General features: G+C 33.6%; 1 protein-coding gene across 2 annotated transcripts in view; it reads left to right on the top strand.

Annotated features, from left to right (window-relative positions):
- Positions 1–20,727, top strand: part of TRHDE (thyrotropin releasing hormone degrading enzyme) — a 364,978-nt gene that overhangs the window by 279,459 nt on the left and 64,792 nt on the right. For both annotated transcript variants that reach the window (XM_027595212.2, XM_027595211.2), the window contains 3 exons: positions 2,850–2,938; positions 9,665–9,795; positions 9,893–9,948. In XM_027595212.2, coding sequence (XP_027451013.1) covers positions 2,850–2,938; positions 9,665–9,795; positions 9,893–9,948 — 276 coding nt within the window. The remainder of the gene's footprint in view (positions 1–2,849; positions 2,939–9,664; positions 9,796–9,892; positions 9,949–20,727) is intronic.

The following is a 20,727-nucleotide window of genomic DNA, read 5'->3' as shown; positions in this document are numbered from 1 at the left end:
GGTCCCATTTTGCAAAAAAGAATTTTCACTCAAGCTAAAATAAGTACCTATTATTTATTTTCTATCTTAACATGATTATCAGGATAAACATTGCTTTATTATAAAAACATCAACCCTATGTATAGAGAGATAACCCCAGGGAATATCACAGAAAAAATACCTTAAAGGTCTATTGAAATGCATTTTGCGCTTGTTTTTGGGTTTTTTTCTGCTTAAAGTGAGATGACTAAAATTAAACTTAGGTAGCTGGGACACAATCTAATTCACAAATTCTTTTTCCTAATCTTTTTTTCAAACATAACCCACCACAGTCTGAGATTTTCTTTATAGCACACCATGCTTCACTCAACAGTGTTTAGTGTTTTCCACCCTTTTAAGTTGTAACCATAAAGCAACGTGCTTTCTTTGAGTTTTGAAATGAAATTTAGGAAAAGATCAAATATGTGTTGTTTGGAAAGTTATGAAAAATAACATCTAGGATTAATAGTATAGCAATTCAGAAATGAATACAAATTTTAGATATGCTTGGTAATTTGTCATTTTTATTTTGTTTTTGTGACAATATATACATTTTAGTTGTGTGCATACACAATCATGCAGACATAGATACACACACACAGAAAGAGCAAAAACATTCTTGGGAAAAATACCCGGAAGACTGTTTCAAAAGTTTTACAAAATGCCCGAGTGTTTGTATTCCCCCCAGTACCTTATAGTTAACTCTTGCATCTGAACAGCTGTGTGATTCAGTGTCTGTCATGTAGGAAGTTCCCCATAGGGATGTGGCATTGACTGTAAACAACATGCAGGTATCAATATGAATCTCTTTTTCTTGTACTGTAGAGACTTTTGCTAAAACTCAAATATTGAAGCATACCATAGAAATGTTATCATCATTTCTAGTTCCACTATTTAGAAGAATACAGTTTAAATAAATGCAAAAGTGTATTTATTTATATTAGGGGCAAATAATATTTCACATTTTATGATCATGCTTTAAAAAGACACATTTATCCTTGAGGATTTTTAAACATCATCAATTTTGTATATTTCTTGCCCTTTAACGGATACTTATTTGACTTCACAATTTAGTTGACCCAACTCAATGTGGAAGATATTTACCAGAAAGTCAAGTTCATAAGGTTAATCTCTGTCTTGCCCATAGACTGATTTGGTTCCTTTCATTTTACTTTGGTCTAATCCTGTTTGATCCAATTCAACAGCAATTTCTGGAATGCCTTCCTTTTCTAGGCTTCTTCAAGATCTTAGGTTTACAAATATGAACCCATAGATAATAATTTGAGAGTCAGATGCATAGTCAAGCATTATTGTCTCTTAACTAATTTTTTCAATTAATCAAAAAAGAGTCATTATTTTCAGAGAACAGCTGTTAAAGAAATATATATCAATTCTCTTTGTCTTACAGTAATACCATTATTAAATATTTGCCATATTCTTAGTATTATGTTAAGAGCTTGGAGGTCTTTGATAAAGAGCATAAGTGGGTTATGTTTATTTACTTCTACTTTAAAAACCATATGTTTGGCTACTATAGGTTATTGATTCCCTGACCAACTGTGTGGATTCCACTGTGGTACAGCTTAGTGTCTCTACGTAGTTGGCACTCAAAAATATTTCGCTGATTTAAACACATTATTTCAACTTTGGCCATTAGTGTAAAATTGTTAATTTCTTCTACTCTTCCACTTAGATTTGTTACTATTACTGATTTGTATTTATTGTGAATGAGAAATGAAATGATAAAATAATCAAATTCTATGTAATAGATTTAGAGGAGATGCCCTCTCTTCCCATGCCCCCCAAAACATATTCATTATATTTGTAATTATATAATCCCGGATATGTTTCCTGAAAAATTCTCAATTCTCTGTTTACTTTCCCAATTACAGAGCTCAAACAGTGTCTCTTCCATAAAATAAAAAATATTTTTTACATACTAAATATTGTTGGCTACCCATGCTGTTAATGGTGCAATGATAGGTCAACGTAATCTGGCTATACTTCAGGGAAAGAAACAAAATGTAGTCACTGAATTTATTCTAAGACCATCCAGATTATCTCTGGCTAGTCATTTGAGATTAAATTGATACTACTTCAAGTACAAGTATGGCTTCCATTTTTACCCTATAAAAAGTCAAATTCTAGAAAATGCTTCTTTTAATAACTGAGACTCATGACTGATCCCTGAACGTTGGTTGATGATTTCACACATCAGTGTGGAAATTTCATTTCAGAAAATAGAGCATTAAGTGTGTTTGACACTATTCTTTGTCCTGATCTGGATTTTAGGGGTATCTGATTAGTTTCACCTTTCATTCCTGCTTTGCTGAGTAACTTTAGGTGTGCTGTATTAACCTATCTGTAAAATGTGATAATACTACTTATTAGGATAGTTATGTGAAAAAATAAGGATAATGTTGACATGTAAATGCATGAAGCCACTGAAATGTGTATTAATTTAACATAGAAACAAGTAGAAAGGAGTTATTTTGAGACTTAATCAATATATGGTGTGGCTCTGATTTATTGATTTTAGCTACTTTTTATTCTGTAATGTAAAATGAGAATCTTTTTTTATTTTGCAAGATAAATTGTTTTGTTGAAAGTCCCCCTTTTGTATTGAAATTAAAACTCTTACAGGCTAAGTCTGCTTAGTGGCATTGAAGAAGTGAATTCATCTTCTTGACTTATTCCTTACTTTTGTGACGGTAATTTTTTTATTTCCCCTAAAGAGAATAATAGAAATCATGCAGAAGGTGCATAGCAAATGTTGTTTGTTTATTTGTTATAACCATTTTTATTCTTAAAGCTTCTATTTTACTTTGCAGTTACTTGTGGCAGATTCCATTAACTATTGTGGTAGGAAATAGAAGCCATGTGTCTTCAGAAGCAATTATTTGGGTGTCTAACAAATCAGGTAAAATATATATGCTCCCCTCAGGAACCATTTGGTTTCAGATAATTGTTTAGCAACTTAACCTCTGGTTTCAGCTGTTGTAAACATGTGAATAAAGACAAATTAGAAAGAGAATATAAAAGAATGATAATCTCCTCTACAAAATTAAGTATAATATAGTATAGTTTGTACACAGTCTAATTTTAGTCTGCCTATATAATTCTTAAGTTTATTTGTGTCATTGATAGTAAAGAGAAAATTTAAAACAAGGCATCTGTAGTACTAATTTTAGCTGTTTTAAACTGTATCATTTTATAATCCCAAATGTAATTAAATTATAATCATAATTCCCAGTAAAACAGTATGCCAAATAATGAAACACAGGCCACATTTTCAATTCCATTTTCCTGCTATCTTCTTTTTTGCCAGACTGGCTCTTTAAAGAATGGACAAGGCGATATTCTCCATAAAATTAGATAATTATAGGGACAGAAGGGAGGGGACTTGATAGGTCATCAAAGCATCACCTAAACTAGGGTCAATTCTCAAGGAGCAGAGAAAGATGAGATTCTATTCTGTTTCTAAATGTCTTCAAATAAGATAGCGACCTATTTCAATTCACTGTCAGAAAGCTATTTCTTTGAATCCAATCTAAATCCTTCATGCTAGATGTGAAACAGGTCTCTTTAATTTCTGTTTTCTATTGAACTGGAGAAAAAGCCAATTAATCATCTTTTATATAACATTTTATTTAGATTTAGATGGTCAAGTATGTCCACGTTTTTTCTACTCCTTTCTTGTGTTCTGTTAATTGATGTTATCTTATTTCATAACCACTCTGAGCAGCTACAATCTCCTTTTTGCAATAAGTAAGGTAAAATTAGTAAATAACAAAATAAACATTGTGTCTGCCCCTCAGTCTTGCTATTATAAGGGAGATGTAAGTGCTCAAAGTACATATATACAAGAAAAAGTTCTTATAGCAAAATCTAATCTGCATACCAGAAATATAAATGCTTGTATTTTCAGTTGAATTTTTATTCAAATTTTCGTGTTGTTGTATTTTTAACACATAATCACATATTATGAAAATATGTGCTTTTATTTATATACATTGTGTATAAAAGATTCATAAGTAATGTAGTGATGAATTGAAATGCTTATTTTAAAATTTACTGGTGTTTCTCCTTTTAAAATTGCTTATTATAATCTATTCTTTTCATTTCTTAAGAGTTAGCATTTATATGATTCTTAATTCACTTACTGTATTATTTGTTTTTTTAACCGCTCTTTTACTTTCATGTAGTTGTTTTGTTTATCTACATAATTTGTTATGAAATGATGAGTGAAAACAGTGAGTCATTAACCTAATGATCTAACTATTAGATCCTCCATGGGATTGCTAGAAGCATGAAATAGAACAATTTTCAGAAACCAAGTAAAACGTTTCTCATTGAGGGGTACAATGGAAATGGGACAATTACAAGGGTGCAAAGATACTGATTAAAAGTCAGGATCAGGCCAAAACGTCACTTTTAGAGAGTGGATCTAGGCAAGTCTGATTCTTCATCAATTTTTTCCCCACGTCCATTTCCTCTAACTCCCTAGTTAATTGTATGCTTTTATTCATGGTATCCTCTTGTTTCACGTAGAGTATACGCAGAATAGTGTCACAGCTTTTCTTGACCAATAACCACAGGTGTATTTGAGAGGTTGTTTCCATTTGTAGTCTCATTATTAATCAGGAATAATAACAACATGATATTTCAAAGCATACATTTGCCTGAAATGTCACCTATATTAATATACATGTCATGCTCACTACATAGTGTGTGCAGTGCATGACTCTGGGAGATGATATTTACATTGACTCTGATAGTTGAGTTGTGCCACCTACAGTGTGTCAGTTTCCATTAAATCACAGCAGAGCCTTCTGGTTGATGGAACATTGTCCCGATAGAAGTGTTGAAGCTTTTGTGGAGAATGACCATACCAAGTAAATATTTCTTGAAAACATTATAAATATGTAAATCTGGAAGAAGCTTCCAAGAGGGACCTAAAAGAAAGACAACCATTCTGTTTTCCCTGTTCAGTCTCATTCTGTCTTTAGTTTTGTCTTAAATCCCTTCATTATGATGACAAATAAAAAACTGACACAAGGCACAGACTGGGGGAAAGAAAAGATTGTTAACTCTTGTCTCCTTTCATGAGTTATTACCTCTCTCTCTCTCTTTTTTCAAAATACAGTTAACTAGGGACACCTGGGTGGCTCAACTCCTAGTTTCAGCTCAGGTCATGATCTCAGGGTCTTGAGATCAAGCCCTGCATTGGGCACTGCACTCAGCGGAGAGTCTGGTAGAGATTCTCTCCTTCTGCCCCTACCCCCCTCTCTAAAAGTAAATAAATCAATCCAAATAAAAAATATAGTTAACTAATATCAATAATAATATCAATAATGTTTTTTCCATAAAAACATTAAGAAAATATTCTGGTCAATTCTTATCAACATTATATTTTAAAAGTCTACCTTTTAGTTGTAACAATAGCATCAATGTTTTTGTAATTTTTCATTATAAGTCACATAGATTTGATCCCTTACCAGGTATTAAAGCACAGTCATGGTGAATAATATAAAGTATAAATTTGATTTGAATCATCATATACTCTTGACACTTCCATTTTTTAAACCCTTTGGATGAATATCGAATTAATTCCAAGTTAAGGTGTAGTTCATTCTAGCCTAAAATAGTTTTTAAATCAACTTTTAAATTACTGAAAGCAGGTAAAAGGATTTATCTTTTTTGTTTTTACTACTGAGATACTGAGAATGCAGATGTTTATAAATGTAACAGTTTGTATGGTGACAATGAATGTGTAATGGAAGGGAATAAATTTAATGCCAAATGTTAGGAAAGAAAAGATTCAAAATAAAAGGGAAATTGATGCTGAAATTACAAATAAACATTAAAAAATAATGTAATGATATAGTGCTTGCCTTAAGCATTGTTTTATATAAGACTTGCAAGCCTTTAGAATGAGTTATTTTTATCCCCATTTTACAAATGAGGAAGTTAAGGCTTGAGAAATAACTTGCCTAAATTGTCTTAGGAGCTTGGTTTTCTTTTCTAAATGTATTCCCTCTAAACCACACACACACACACACACACACACACACACACACACACACACACACACGTAGATTTTAAAATTTTGGTAGGTTGCTTTGCTGATGTGCCAATTACTCAATATGTTGCCATTGTATTCATACACATGGTTTTTTATAGGTGCTGTAGAGCATTTTCTAATTTGATTCTCACACAAGTCCAGTGAGAAAACCAATATGTGTTATACCTGAGTTTGTTTTACATTGCTACCCTTGTTACTTTGGTTGACTTTTTGTTTATTTTAAATTCTGATTTTTCTGCAACCAGCCAATATTGAGGAGAAAGGCTTAAGATCTTCCTCTTTTTATTCGGAAAGTATAGAATATAAAACCAAAATATTACAAAATTCCAAATACTCTGTGCCTTGATATAATCTAAATTTTGTGCCATTTTGGATACATTCTACATACAATTTTAAGTTATTATTACTAACATTGAAAATATAACTTCCATACTTTTTATATTGGTACTCATCACATATCATACCTCATTAGGCCATTGGAAAAGGTCTCTTTAGAATTCATTGCTTGCCATTAGTTAATTTGAAGAACATTTTAAAGATATAATTAACTAGAATGAAAAAGACATTTAAAAATCTATTACAAAATCTTTTCAGGGAATCATTTCTCCAAAGATTTCATTTATAACAAAGGCATAAAAATATTCATGAACAGTAATAACCTGCAGGTTTTAGTTATCAATTTAATAATAGCATACTTAAAAACAATAGATGCCTGCCTTTTTTATTCTCATCAGACGAAATAGAAGTTATAGGGATTGTTTTCCTATTTTAATTTGTCTCTCTTCTACCTGTAAGTTGTTGAATTCAGTAAGTTTATTTATTTTTTATTTTTTTATTATTTCTAGTTTCAAGTTTCTATTTAAATTCCGGTTAGTTAACATACAGTGTAATATTAGTTTCAGGAGTAAAATTTAGCGATTCATCACTTACATATAACACCCAGTGCTCATCACAACACGTGCCCTCCTTAATGCCCATCACCAATTTAGAGCCAAGTCAAATTGTGCCAGCTCTCTAAAATGTGAACAAGAGATAACTTCAAAAAATAGACTTGGGATGCCTGGGTGGCTCAGTCGTTAAGCGTCTGCCTTCGGCTCAGGTCATGGTCCCAGGGTCCTGGGATTGAGCCCCACATTGGGCTCCCTGCTCAGCGGGAGGCCTGCTTCTCCCTCTCCCACTCTCCCTGCTTGTGTTCCCTCTCTCGCTGTCTCTCTGTCTGTCAGATAAATAAATAAAATCTTTAAAAAAAAATAGACTTAATATCATAGGATTCCATGACTGTTTCAGAATTGTAAAAACATAAATCATATATTCATATATTAAACTTGATTCTTGAATATTATAATTTCTTCAAAAAATAACCACTTCTTAGTTGAAAATGATCAAATTTACTCTTAACCCAAGTGAATTTAGTATATGTGCTGCCAAAGCAAGCACCTAACCCAAGTGGATTTAATCACAATATGTGTTGTTATAAAATCCTCATATTATTGAAGATAGAGTTAGGATTACTCAAGAGAAACAGTATCCTCAATATTTTAATCTTAATTTTTTTCACTGAATTGTTATCAAACCTTGATAACAAGGTGAATTTGGACATGATTAATTGAAACCTCTCTTCATATGGTTTAGTTTTTTAAAATGTCTTATCTTTTGTTAATTATTTTTTATTTTTATATCTGTAAAATGGGGTGACATTCCAAAACTTCAAAGGAATTGTGTAGATAAGCACATTAAAGTTTTGAAAAATATACAAAAACAAAGTATCAGAAAGTTGGGAAACTATTAATATTTTAGAGCAATATCTGATAGATTTTTTTTTAAGTACCAGAGATGAAGCCTGGTAAAATGTCACACAGAAGAAAACAGTTCCTTCTTCTACTGAGCCATAGAATTGGAAGGGACCTTAAATGCTATTTATTAGTTGGCCCTTACATTATATGAGTGGCCTAAGTTCAAACATTTAAGTGTAGGAGAACTGGAACAAAAATCTCACTATCCTGCTCCTGTTCTAATTCTTATTTCCAATGCTGTGTCCCTCTTTTTCAAAACAATGTAAGAATGTGAGAGATATATACCATATCACAGTAAAAGTGCTATACCATCTTGTATCAATAGAATATAATGTAGTAAAAAGGACACCCAAGTCAGGAGACCTGAGACAGACCATTTCCTGCTTTCTTGGACAATTTGATTAACCTGTCTGAGCCTTGTTTTTTTATCTGTTCCAACAGATACTATTTATAAAAGTGGCAAAAAGCTGACATACCATCTGAAACATTAAAGATTAGATTTTTATGTTCAGCATACATTTTTGGTTTTACTGCACATTTATAAAAATTGGCAAAATGTAACAGGCATTAGATTAAGAAGCCCACCCCATTTCAAAGCCCACCTCATTTCAGCCATTAATAGTCACTAATGTTCACCCAGTGATTTTTGTGGTCACACCCTCTTCCTGTGTGGCTTCTACTTGAGACTATAGAGTTAGTGTTTCAAAAAGAGAAAGAAAAAGAAAACCTGTTTTGTAGCCTGATGCGTAAAAAACCTTGATAACAAGGTGAGAATTGGAGATTGTGTGTCTCACTCAGAACTGACACAAATGGACTTCTGTGATGCAGTTTCTGGTTTTGAGTCATTGTGGAAATTACGTGTCCCGGTGTGTGTGGTGTGTGTGTGTGTGTGTGTGTGTGTGTGTAAAATATAAATTTTAAGTAAACTTAATACATTTCATAACTTCTATGAACCATGAATCCTGAGGACATCCACGAAATGATTAGAATTGTAAGCTATGGTTCTGTGAAGTCAACAGAGGCTGCCATTAAGGTGAATGGAGTTCTCCATCTGTACCATATTGTGAAGGAGTTAAATATATAAGTTATAAGATTGCTTTTACTGGCTTCCTTTAAATGAATTAGCTGGGGAATATAATCAAGTTACCATTTTCCAAAATTATTCCAATAAACAGAATTTATTATCTTTGTTCTAATTATATGTAGAAATATTAGAGTCTTAAACAAATGAGTTGCCTTTTTCCAACATTATTGATGATGCTGGAAAGTCTGCTATTTATTAATACTTCCAAAAAAGCACAAGAAAAAAGGCAAGAAACAATAGTGACTTTAAAATAAATGAGCCCTGTTGTTTTAATCACTTTCTTAACTGAATAAAATAAGTAGAATGTGCACCTAAAACCTTTTCTTCTATTCTAGCCCCATATTTAAATACAATCTAACTAGAAGCACATAAATACAGATTTCTTGGTGACATTTATCTTGAGAAGGACATTGTGTATAGGTAATGGGGTTTTATCAAGAACAAAGAGTGTTAATTATAAGAAAACAATTAATTGAGGTAATAATGGGTAACCAACTAAAGGTTTTCTAGTGAATTCTAGATACAGTAATGAATTGATTAAAGAGTAGATTTCAATTAGGTATTTATGATGGTGTTATCTTTTAATCATTGGTACTATAATATCTATTATTTAGAAAATACACTTCATCTCATTTTGACCCATAAATTTAAAATCTGTTTTACTCCAAAAAATGTTGTTTTCAGAGCACCACAGAATAACTTTGGACAAAGGAAGCTGGTTGCTGGGGAATATCAATCAAACTGGCTATTTTAGAGTCAACTATGATTTAAGGAATTGGAGATTATTAATTGATCAGTTAATCAGGAACCATGAGGTAAACTGGATTTACTCATCAAATATCTATTTCGATAGGTGAACACCTGCCACTTTAATCCTGATTCTTTTTTTTTTTCCCCTGGTTGATCTCATAGGTTCTCTCTGTCAGTAACAGAGCAGGTTTGATTGACGATGCCTTCAGCCTGGCCAGGTATGTTTTCCAGTGGATCTTCACAAGAAAACTGATGTCTGTAAGGCTTCCTCTATTAAGCTAAATATTATATATTTTGAATAAGAAGCCTTTTAAGAACAATTTCTGTCTCACTTTTTTTTGTATTTGCATATGAATTATAATCAGTATCCCAAACTCTTGATCAATAGTGGCCATAAGGTATTTCTGAGTCAGGAGAAGCTTGATCAATTTTCACTGTAAGTTCAATTTAACACTGGAGATTAATAATCCCTTCCCAATTTCATTAATGAACTCTACAAAATGACCATTGTGCCATATTTAATTTTTGATGGAAAATACCTTCAAGCAACAGCAATTTTTCCCTAACATATACTCATATATCTTTTTTTAATGTTTTTTGAATGTGATTCATTATGAGAACCTTGTGCTGCAAGACAGAAATAAATATTCCATGGAGTAAAGCTGTTCTGGACAAAATGTATATCAATCTTAGAGCAGAAGACTTTAGTTGTGCTTGTTATAGTAATATTTACATTATTTGCATCATCAGATTTATAATGTGAAAATGAGTTATTCCTTTGAATAGTCACTAAACAGTTATTTCTTTAAAATAATGTTGATTGTAAACCCAAGCTATTTACTCAATGTTGAGATTAAACAGTAAAATAAACTCAGTCCTTTTAGTATTTTGAATTGTTTCACATCCAAGTGCAATTTTAATTTTAATAATCCAATGTTATTGGGCAGAAATTTAGAAATAATAGTGGTATGGGAAGGCCCACCAAGATAGCAATGTATGGAGGTAATGAGTAAGATACAGTTTTGACTCTACAGTAAGATATGAAGACTGAGTATTCAGTATCACATGAAGATTACTCTGACATAGAAGTTTAAAAAAGGTCAGAAAGATAGTAAGACAGTGTACTTAATGTAACATTGCATTGAAAGAGAAGCAGGAAAAGGAGACAATTATGTTGAGAGCACCACAAGGAAAGGTTTGAGAACTAGAAGAGACCTCATACCACCAGCTACCTAAACACTCATAAGGGTCCAGACACTGTTCTAACTGTTGTACTGTAGCAATTTAATTCTCACAACCTTATGAAATATGTAGATATGTATTGTTATTATCACATTATTATTATTCCCATTTTATAGGTAAGGAACTGAGGCTCAGAGAAGTCAAGTATCATGTTTTAAGTCACACAGCTAGTAATTGATAGGACCAGAGCTTTGTCCAGATAGTCTGGCTACAGAGCCCAATGATGTTAACTCTTTCATTATATGTATTCACATGAACGACCATTTCAAATCCCATCAGTCTTTCTATATTGCCTGGTTCTTTAATTATAATAATTAAATTAATTAAATTACTATTACTGCTGATATATATATATATATATATTCATGTGAATTCTTTTGGATTTGAAATGATGGTGAGAAAGCATATAAGTAGTAAATGTCCAAAAGTTGGAGAGCATATGAAAATTGAAAGGAGGGGATCTTTGACTCATCTGCATTAAATTATTTTTTAATGGAATATTTTATTTAATAATGGTGGGTGAATTTTTTTTCAAAAATTAAATTCCTTGTTGACTAAGACAGAACATTGCTTTCAATTCCAGTTTTGGAAGCCTTAAATATTTGAAGTAAATAATTTCATTATCATTTATACAAATTCACCAGGAAAATATGCAAATCTCATTGAATATATATTAAAATTTGTTTTACTGATAATGAGATAATTATCCTATTAGTATGCAAGTGAATAAATACAAAATCAGATTTATACAGGCAAATGCCCAGCACTTGGATTTGAAGGTTATCATAGGTCACTGTTTCCTAGTAAATGTTTCATAGTTTTGCTACCAGTCTGTATCAACTTTCTTTCAGTTTCAGAAGCATAGCATGCTCTTCTTGGCTTCTTTAAAGATAGCAAGTAGGAAAAAAAGCAAATATTTATTAAAACGTATGTTCCAGGTACTATACTGAGGCTTTTATGAATGGCCTTGTGCAATTTTCTCAGTAAACCCTTGGAATGGATGTGGTTACTCTAGAGGTTAAGGGGAGTTAAGTCATTTAGCTAAAGGTTGCACAGCTTTTAAGTGAGGGGCAGAGGTGAGATTCAACAGCAAACACTGGCACAGCAGAGCCCATGACTTCAAGTCAGAGTGACTTTGCCCATTATGTGAAATTCCTTCCCACTCCCATTCCCTCTTATCTGTTGGGAATATTATTATTCACTATAAAAAAAATTCACTTTCACTCCCGTGCCTTAAATCTGTCTTCTCCAATTAGAATAAGGTAACATCCCATGAATCTGTATTGTAGCAGTTGTCACTTTGTAGTTCAATCCCTTTCTGAGCCCCTGATGGGTTTTGGGTAACTTTGAAGATAGGGCCTTGTCTCATCTTTGTACTACTACTGCCTCACTTAATCTTTAGCACAAGACTGTATCAGTATTTATTTGTTGCATGAATTGGTAATTAATTATTAATTACTCAGACTATAAACTTTCATGCCTATTATTTTTTTGTGCAGTTAAGTAAACATATTCTTGGGTACTCTTTTTATAGTTGTTTTTTAAAAATATATAAAAACCACATGAATGCATTCTAGTTGTACAAGATTAAAACAAAAGAGCAATACAATGTGAAAAATTTCTTTTACTCTCCTCCATGCCTTCCCATCATATTTATCCTCCTCACAGATAAAATTATCAATATTTGGTGTGTATCAATCCAGCCATTTTTCCTCTACATTTCCATAGAGTTTGATTTTTTTCTTTTCATGCACAGAAATGCATTCTGTTCTGAGACTCATTTCTACAAATTAGTCTGGGGAGCTTTATTCCATTGTTTCTAATTTTTCACTATTATAATCAAGACTGCCATGAGATCCTTGAGTGGTCTTTTGTTGTGCATACATGTATTTTTAGAGGATAGATACCTGCAAGTGGAATTTTGGGTTCACAAAGTATAAAGTTTTTGATACATAGTACAAATTGTATTCCAAAAACTTTACCATTTTAGCCCTCCATCAACCATGTATGAGAGGGTTTAGTCCCCTCAAACCCTCCATAATGATGACTCATAGGCATTTATTAAGTTTTTGACAGTTTGAGAGTTTTGACAAGTTGCTGCAGTGCTAGTTAAATTAGCTTGCTCATCTTTTCATACACATTTGCTATTTGTATTTTTTCTTCTGTGAATTATTACCTGATTTAAAAAAAAGGATTAAAAACCTAACAGGAAAAGGGCACGATATTTTTCCTACTATATTTTTCTATATATTTTGGATGTATTAGGATATTAATTATTTTTGTAGCATACATTTTTAGAGTATTTTTCTCTTAATACTATGTCATTTTTTTTTTACTTTGTGATGTATTACATCATTCAAAGGTGTTTAATTTATATGTCTAGTCATCCCTTTGTAACTTCCTAGTTCTCTGATTCTGTCTCACTTAGAAGCACTTCTCTATCTGAAGATTTTGAAAATATTGCATTTTTTAAAACGTTTTGTTTTTACATCTATCTACTCAGCCCTGCCTCCTCTAATTAATTTTTTTTGTATAGAATGGAGTAGGGGGTCTAATTTTCTTTCACAAAAATACATTTTTTTAAAAAGATTTAATTATTTATTTTAGAGAGAGAGAGAGAGGAGGAGGGAAGGGTAAAGGGAGAGAGAGAATCTCAAGCAGACTCCCTCGCTGAGCATGGAGCCTGACATGGGGCTCAATTTCATGACCCTGAGATTATGACTTGAGCCGAAATCAAGCATCAGATTCTTGACTGACTGAGCCACCAGGAACCCCTCACATTAATACATTTTTAACCAATTATTTCCATCTTACTTAAAAAGAGTTCCTTATTCATACATTTGAAGTGATATGTTTATCTTAATGCAAGTGGTCATATTTTAGGGAATTGATTTGACTCTGTTTATTTGGTTCTTTGTTCTTTTCTGAGCTCCTGTCATATTTTTCTAATTAGTTTATTTAGCTTTATAGCATGTTGTGGTTGAAAAAGTTTTCTTTTGTTCTTTTCAAAATATTACATCTTTTCTCTTCAATATATATTTTAGAATCAGTTTGACAAAGCCCATTTAAAATTCCTGCTGTAGTTATGACTCAATATGCATTGTATTTATACATTAATTTTTAAGAATTAACATCTTTTCAAATGTAAGCTTTCAATATTAAGACATGCTACTTCTCACCATTTATTCAGGTCCCTAAGTCAAGTTTTATGATTTTATGTACATGATTCTGGTAACGTTATATTATTTCCTCATTTTTTATGGTATCTGCTTCTATATGTAGGAAATGGCACTGCTTCTGCACATATGTATTATGATTTTCATTGCTTGTGTATAAGGAATCAATCGTTTGCAAATGTCATTGTGTTATGACTCGAACATTGAAATTAGTGATGAAAATGCCTACATTTTTGTTGTTGATGGATGTTCATGTTTGGTTTTGGTTTTTGTTTTGATAAAGCGTTATTAGATTGGGTGACATAAAATGAACAAGATACATTCCTTGTCTTCAATGAATTCACAGTCTAGCAGGGATGATACACAGTAGGTAATTATATTCAGTATATAAGGGCTATGAATAAAATATTATGAAAGCATTGGGAAGTAAAGAATTAATGAAGCTTAGGAAGATGATGCAGGACATCATATGGGAAACAATATTAGAAGATTGAGTTTACTATGAAAATCCATTGAACGTTTAAAAGTAGGAGAATGAGAGTAGGAAGAGTGTAAGCTAGAGGAGGGACATCTGCGGGAGAGCCGTTAGGACAGTCACGACTCGGGCTGCCACTTGAGTGAAGCAGGGATTGAGGAAGAGTGGAATTAGCAGCTACAGAAGGTAGAACGCTTACTGAAGGCATTTGTTAACTTAAAATATGTGAGAGAAACTGAAAATTTAGAAGATTTGCAACAGGAAGTACAATAACCACTGGATTTGAATATTTAAAACTATTAATATGCTCTGAGTAAAATTTTAAGCTATAAAATGGTGCATCATTGGATCATGGACTTGTGTAGTATTTTGTTTGAATATTCAGGGGGTGCCTGGGTGGCTCAGTTGGTTAAGCGTCTGCCTTCGGCTCAGGTCATGATCTCAGGGTCCTGGGATCGAGCCCCGCATCGGGCTCCCTGCTCTGTGGAAAGCCCTCTCCTTCTGCCCCTCCCACTTGTACTCTCTCTTGCTTGCTCTGTTTCTCTCAAATAAAATAAATGAGACATTTTTTTAAAGAAAATATTCAAAATACATGAAAATTATTTGGAAAATTTATTCATATTCAAAAGAATTCAGAGAGAAGTTACCATCATCATCATCATCATCTTTGCTCTGGGCAGTTACTGCACTGATTTATTTATTTAGTGACCATTTTCCTGGAACATTCATTTATGAATGAACACATGCCAATTTGTTGCATTATTAATATCATAACTTTTTTTTGGCCTGCATTACATATTTTAAAAATTTCTGTTATAGGCTATTCAATTAAGGATCCAATCACTTAAAAAGCCTTAACAAGGGTACGTTATTATAATTAGTTTAAAAACTATGTTAAGGAATAAAACAGCAGTTATTTCATTTAAAATATTAGTGTTATATTAACAACAATTATAAGGGCCTGTATCTGGAGGTTATGAATGTCACAACTAGAAGTGCTCTAAGTGTTGGTGAGCAGTCATGGGTAGTGCTTAATATGTGTTTGACGCATATGTGAGTTAAAAAAATTAATGCATACATTTTTATCTACTTGTTTCGGAGTTTATAAATCTAAGATACGTTAGGAAAACTGGAAATTCAGTTTATGAACCAGTGCAAATATAATGGCTCATGAAGAAGCAAATTATGAGAACATCCAAAATCTACTCTTTCGTGTTGCTTTTATTTCTGAGCCCTGCTTTCAGGACTAGTAACAACATTGTTAAAATAACCTTAACAGTGTTTACAAATTGAGTGGTAGTAATCTGATCCTTGTGGAATTTCTTCCATTATGGTTTTATTAGTAGTTCTTCTATGTGTGGTACACACACACACACACACACACACACACAGGAATATTACTCAGCCATCAAAAAGAATGAAATCTTGCCATTTGCAATGACATTGATGGAACCAGAGGGTATTATGCTAGGTGAAATAAATCAGGCAGAAAAAGACAAATAACCGTATGATTTCACTTCCATGTGGGACTTAAGATACAAAACAGATGAACATAGGGGAAGGGAAGGAACAATAAAATAAGATAAAAACAGAGAGGGAGGCAAACCATAGGAAACTCTTAACTCTAGGGAGCAAACTGAGGCTTGCTGGAGGGGAGGTGGGCAGAGTATGGGTAACTGGATAATGGGCATTAAGGAGGGCATGTGATGTAATGAGCACTGGGTGGTATATGCAACTGATGAACCACTAAACTCTACCCCTGAAACTAATAATACAATATATGTTAACTAACTTGAATTTAAATAAAATCTATGTCTTCTTGATTGCTCTCCTGTACCTTGTTTAAAGTTACTCTTGCAAAACATGTGTTGATCTTTCTTCAGTCAATGCAGAAAATAGCATGAGGTGCCTGAAAAGCAATTTCATCCTAATCAGACTAGATGAAGAGCAGCTTTTCATACTTTGATGGCTAGTTGTTTAAAGGTAATGTGCTGGCCTTTCATAGGTGAAATTGAGAAGGAATGACTTAGACATACTTTGTGAGAAATAGGTAGTAGGCTGGACTTTTTGTCCTGATTTCCCACTGTGTTCCGGAGATACCAGGACTACTTCACTTCCACTGAACACTGCTACACAAAACCTGGTTAAGGATCCTGGGTCCTTCTGATACTGTCTTCTGCTTTAAAAATTCTCATTTTATGAAGGATGTTTCATTTTGGAATTCTTTATTCAACGCCTACCTTTTCCCTTTTTTAAAGTTAAATGCTGTAAAATCTCAGCATCAACATTTTTCTTTCTTACTGGTGTTTTATAATGGAATCGTGAGAGTTATTAATAATAATAGAATGCTGATTAAAGTATATTTTATATTGTACTCACTGAGCAAGGAGAGAAGGATGATTCTTTAGTTGTTTGTATTAGGCTCATTTGGGGGAAGTATCCATGTATGATTATATTCTTATTTATCTTCTGTTAAGCCACCAGAATGTGTGTGCAAGAGGATTACAATTAAATATTTATGCAATCCTGAAAGTGATAAAATTGTTTATTGCAAAATAAGATTTATTGTCGGTTCTATGCTTCCGGTCTTCTGCCATTGACCAAAAGCTATTAAAATTACCTTGTAGTTATCCTCTCAGCCTTTCTAACCAGTGCGGATATTTCCACGCTACGAGCAGTGACTCACAGTGAGTCCACTTAGGGGCTTCATGGCCATACCTGCAAAATCACAACATTCTTCACTTCTCTGAGGCTGAGGATTCTAATTACCTATTTGTCATCATCAGCTAATGCTTCTCTTGAGATATACAAAAAATCACCTTATAACCCTCTCATTTTACACCTTTCTGCCTGCAATTATTTTAAAATTCATATCCCAAAGACGTCTAATTTAGTCTTAGTTAATGCAACACTTTGCCACCAATAAATGTTAAAAATACTTTGAGAGCATTTTCAGGACATTTTACTATAATGAGCTCAGTGTCTTCAGCTTTCTTCCTATGATAAACCAGTAAAAGCCTGAAGTATATTCCTGAATTTTCAAGCTAGACTGTTCCTGCAGGCATACCCTGGTTTGCTTAAGGTTAAAGTAAGGTAACATTCTGTTGCGCTTTGTTTTAGAAATCAGTTGAGGTTGGAGTCACAGATGTTATCCTTAGGATAAGGACTTGGGGGGAGCTACCATGTGAGGTACTTCTGAGAAGTACAATCCTCCTGAAGAATTAGGGGGAACACCTATGGCTCTTGAGGAGGCACTTTCTTGGAAACTGAAGTATTGCGTTAAAGGCAAATTTGTATCCTTCCACTGCCAAATTTACGTTTCACCTCTGTAGGTAAAAATGTTTTAATGTTAGTGCCTAATGTCTGACAGTGTTGAGTAGAAGATGGGAAAGAGATATTTTGACATCATTCTGTAGGTTTGCTCCATTTTCGTGACAAGGAGCTTGCACTCTTGAGTTACAAAAGTATGGGTGATATCGTAGGTTACATGGATTTGCCATTCTTTTTAAAGATTAAATAGTCTCAATTTCCAAATGCAAGCACAAAGTTGTTTGAATAAATATATGTATTTATGTTCTTTAGTATCTCACATGTTAAAAATAATTTTTATAATTCACACTGTAGTTAGTACTGTCTGGTCATATTTAACACCAACTGTGATTCTTTTATTTCTCTAAGAATTTTGGGAAACCTAAGCCTGAGATTTCATAAGAATTTGCTCTAGGCTCTCTGACCTTCCTAAGAATTCACAAATAATTTACTCAGGGAGAGGTCCCTCCAGAATGTCCATTTATACCACCAATTTTCCTTGAATAGCTATTTGTAAGGCGTACTTTTGAAATAGAGGCCTGAATATTCCTCTCATCTGGGATTCCTGAACTGAGGTAGTTTTATCTCAGTGTTTCTCCTTTCGTGAATCTGAGTTATCCTTCCTGCAGCTTGCTGGAAAGCATTTGCGTATTCAAGTGCAAATGAGCATGCTCTTTGAGCATGCTCTGAAAGGCCACCTGCATCAGAATCCCCTGAAGTATTTTGTTAAAAATTGCATATTCCCCGGACTGCCTGGAAATCTGCATTCTATGAATCACTGCATGTGATTCCAATACACACAACAATGTGAAAACCACTGCTTTTGAGTCCCAGAGGGCAGTTATGGCATCAGGTTAGGCAGGCAGGTACTTGCTTGAGGCTGAGAGGTCTTAGAGTAGGCATCCCTAACATCAGGAAGCATGGTTTTCTCTGGATCCTAGCGTCAAGAGCTGACCATTCAACAGTCAGCATGTCAGGGAATCAGTTATAAGTATTCAAAAACATTTTTTTTTATTCTTACTATTAAATATGTTACTGTTTCAAATATTCCTCCTGACAGCTGTAAAGAAACCTCATAATTTGGGTGTCTCAGAAATCTTCCCAAGCATGGGAAAGTACTGGCAGGTTCTCATGTAATTAGGAGGTGTTTTTATGTTCAAATGAATAGACTGGTACATATCAATCATGCATATGCATAATTGATCTGCAAGGTATACAGTAGTTTTCCCTGGTCAAAGGCATGGCAGAATTTTCTTGCAAATTAATCTGGCCTCTACACCTGGAATAATCTGCAAATCTATTGATAATGAAGGTAGGCAAGAACAATTGAGCTATCTCAAACAAGTGTTAACTGAGGGGTATCTTCAGGTTTTTGTTTTTTAAGACTTTATTTATTTATTTATTTGTCAGAGAGAGAGAGAGCGCACAAGCAGAGGGAGCCACAGGCAGAGTAGGCAGAGGGAGAAACAGGCTCCTCACTGAACGGGGAGCCCTGATGCTGGGCTCTATCCCAGGACCCTGGCATCATGACCCGGGTGGAAGGCAGACGCTTAACTGACGGAGCCACCCATGTGTCTCAGCCTTCAGGTTTTGTGGTTACTCTGTGATGTTCTTCGAGGAAATCAGAAACCAAGAAAGATGAAGGAAAGAAAAGAAAAGTAAATAGGTTCCTTCAGCAACGGGTATGTGATAAGAAAGAAGAAAATGAGAATTTTGAAGTAGACTCAGTGTGTGGAAAAATTAAATGAATCCTGGCATTTGGCTTGTTAATGTAAGGGCCTAATTTTCACAACGAGCTATACATACTCTGGCTCCCAAAAAGCCTCCTTTCATTTTTATTGTGATAAATTATAAAGAAGTCTTTAAAATGAGGACTGTATGAATATAAGTATTAATACTGGTTTTATGTTAATTATTTACTGTTTAAGGTATTTTATAATAGTTTCTCACCTTAGAACAGAGATCCAAAGGGACTTTCCTGATAGTCATCTTTCTTAATAAACATGCTCATCAACCAATGATAAAGTAAGAGCTGCTCCTATGTTTCTCCCAGAACTCAGAAAGTCTGTTTTAGACTTCAACAGTTATTTACCTAAATAGCAGCACTACCTTGGCAAAGAAACTTGGATAAAGGTACTGGAAAATAGGCATTTTACAGTAGTTTCTGCTTGCCATGAAAATATAGAAGATTCCATTTTTATATTTGAGGAGGCAGTGATTTGGGAAAGAGGGGAAGGGAAAAGAAATTTAGTTCTAACATTTTGTGCAATGAAGGTGAGTGATTAATTCAAATGAACACATTCTTGCTTATGAGGCAAATCTTAAAGCCTTTGGGAGATGATTTGAAATACATGATGTTCTCCCTTAATTGCATGCAATTTGAACTATTCTGTGTGGAATGCTTCAAATGCCCTTACATGGAATGGAGTACCAGTGAAGAGGCCTTCACTATTTTGGATGTAAGAAAACATCAGATTAGGAAAACCTGGCTCGTTACAACCGTGCCAAAGCCTTCTTTAATGTTATTTAAAGATACGAACACAGGCCAACTCAGAAGCTAAGAAGCAGTGCTGGGACCTGCGGAGTCAGACCACATTTGAATCTCAGGTCGTGTTCTTCCTTCCTAAACTAGGAATGGCCTGGAGTGCCGTTGTTTGGAGCCTCCAAAGGAAGGTAGGCAGAGGTTTCTGGTTGCTTAGCTGCTCTACCTAATTAGGATAAGGATCAAACAGAAGTTCAGTATCAACTCTCCAGGTCACCAGGTGGTTACGCTAACTGAAAAGGGTGAAAATAGG

This window comes from Zalophus californianus, chromosome 9 (genome assembly GCF_009762305.2).
Source record: "Zalophus californianus isolate mZalCal1 chromosome 9, mZalCal1.pri.v2, whole genome shotgun sequence".
NCBI classification, from domain to species: domain Eukaryota; kingdom Metazoa; phylum Chordata; class Mammalia; order Carnivora; family Otariidae; genus Zalophus; species Zalophus californianus.
Note: the sequence above shows the minus strand (reverse complement) of the source record. Positions and strands in the feature narration are given on the sequence as shown.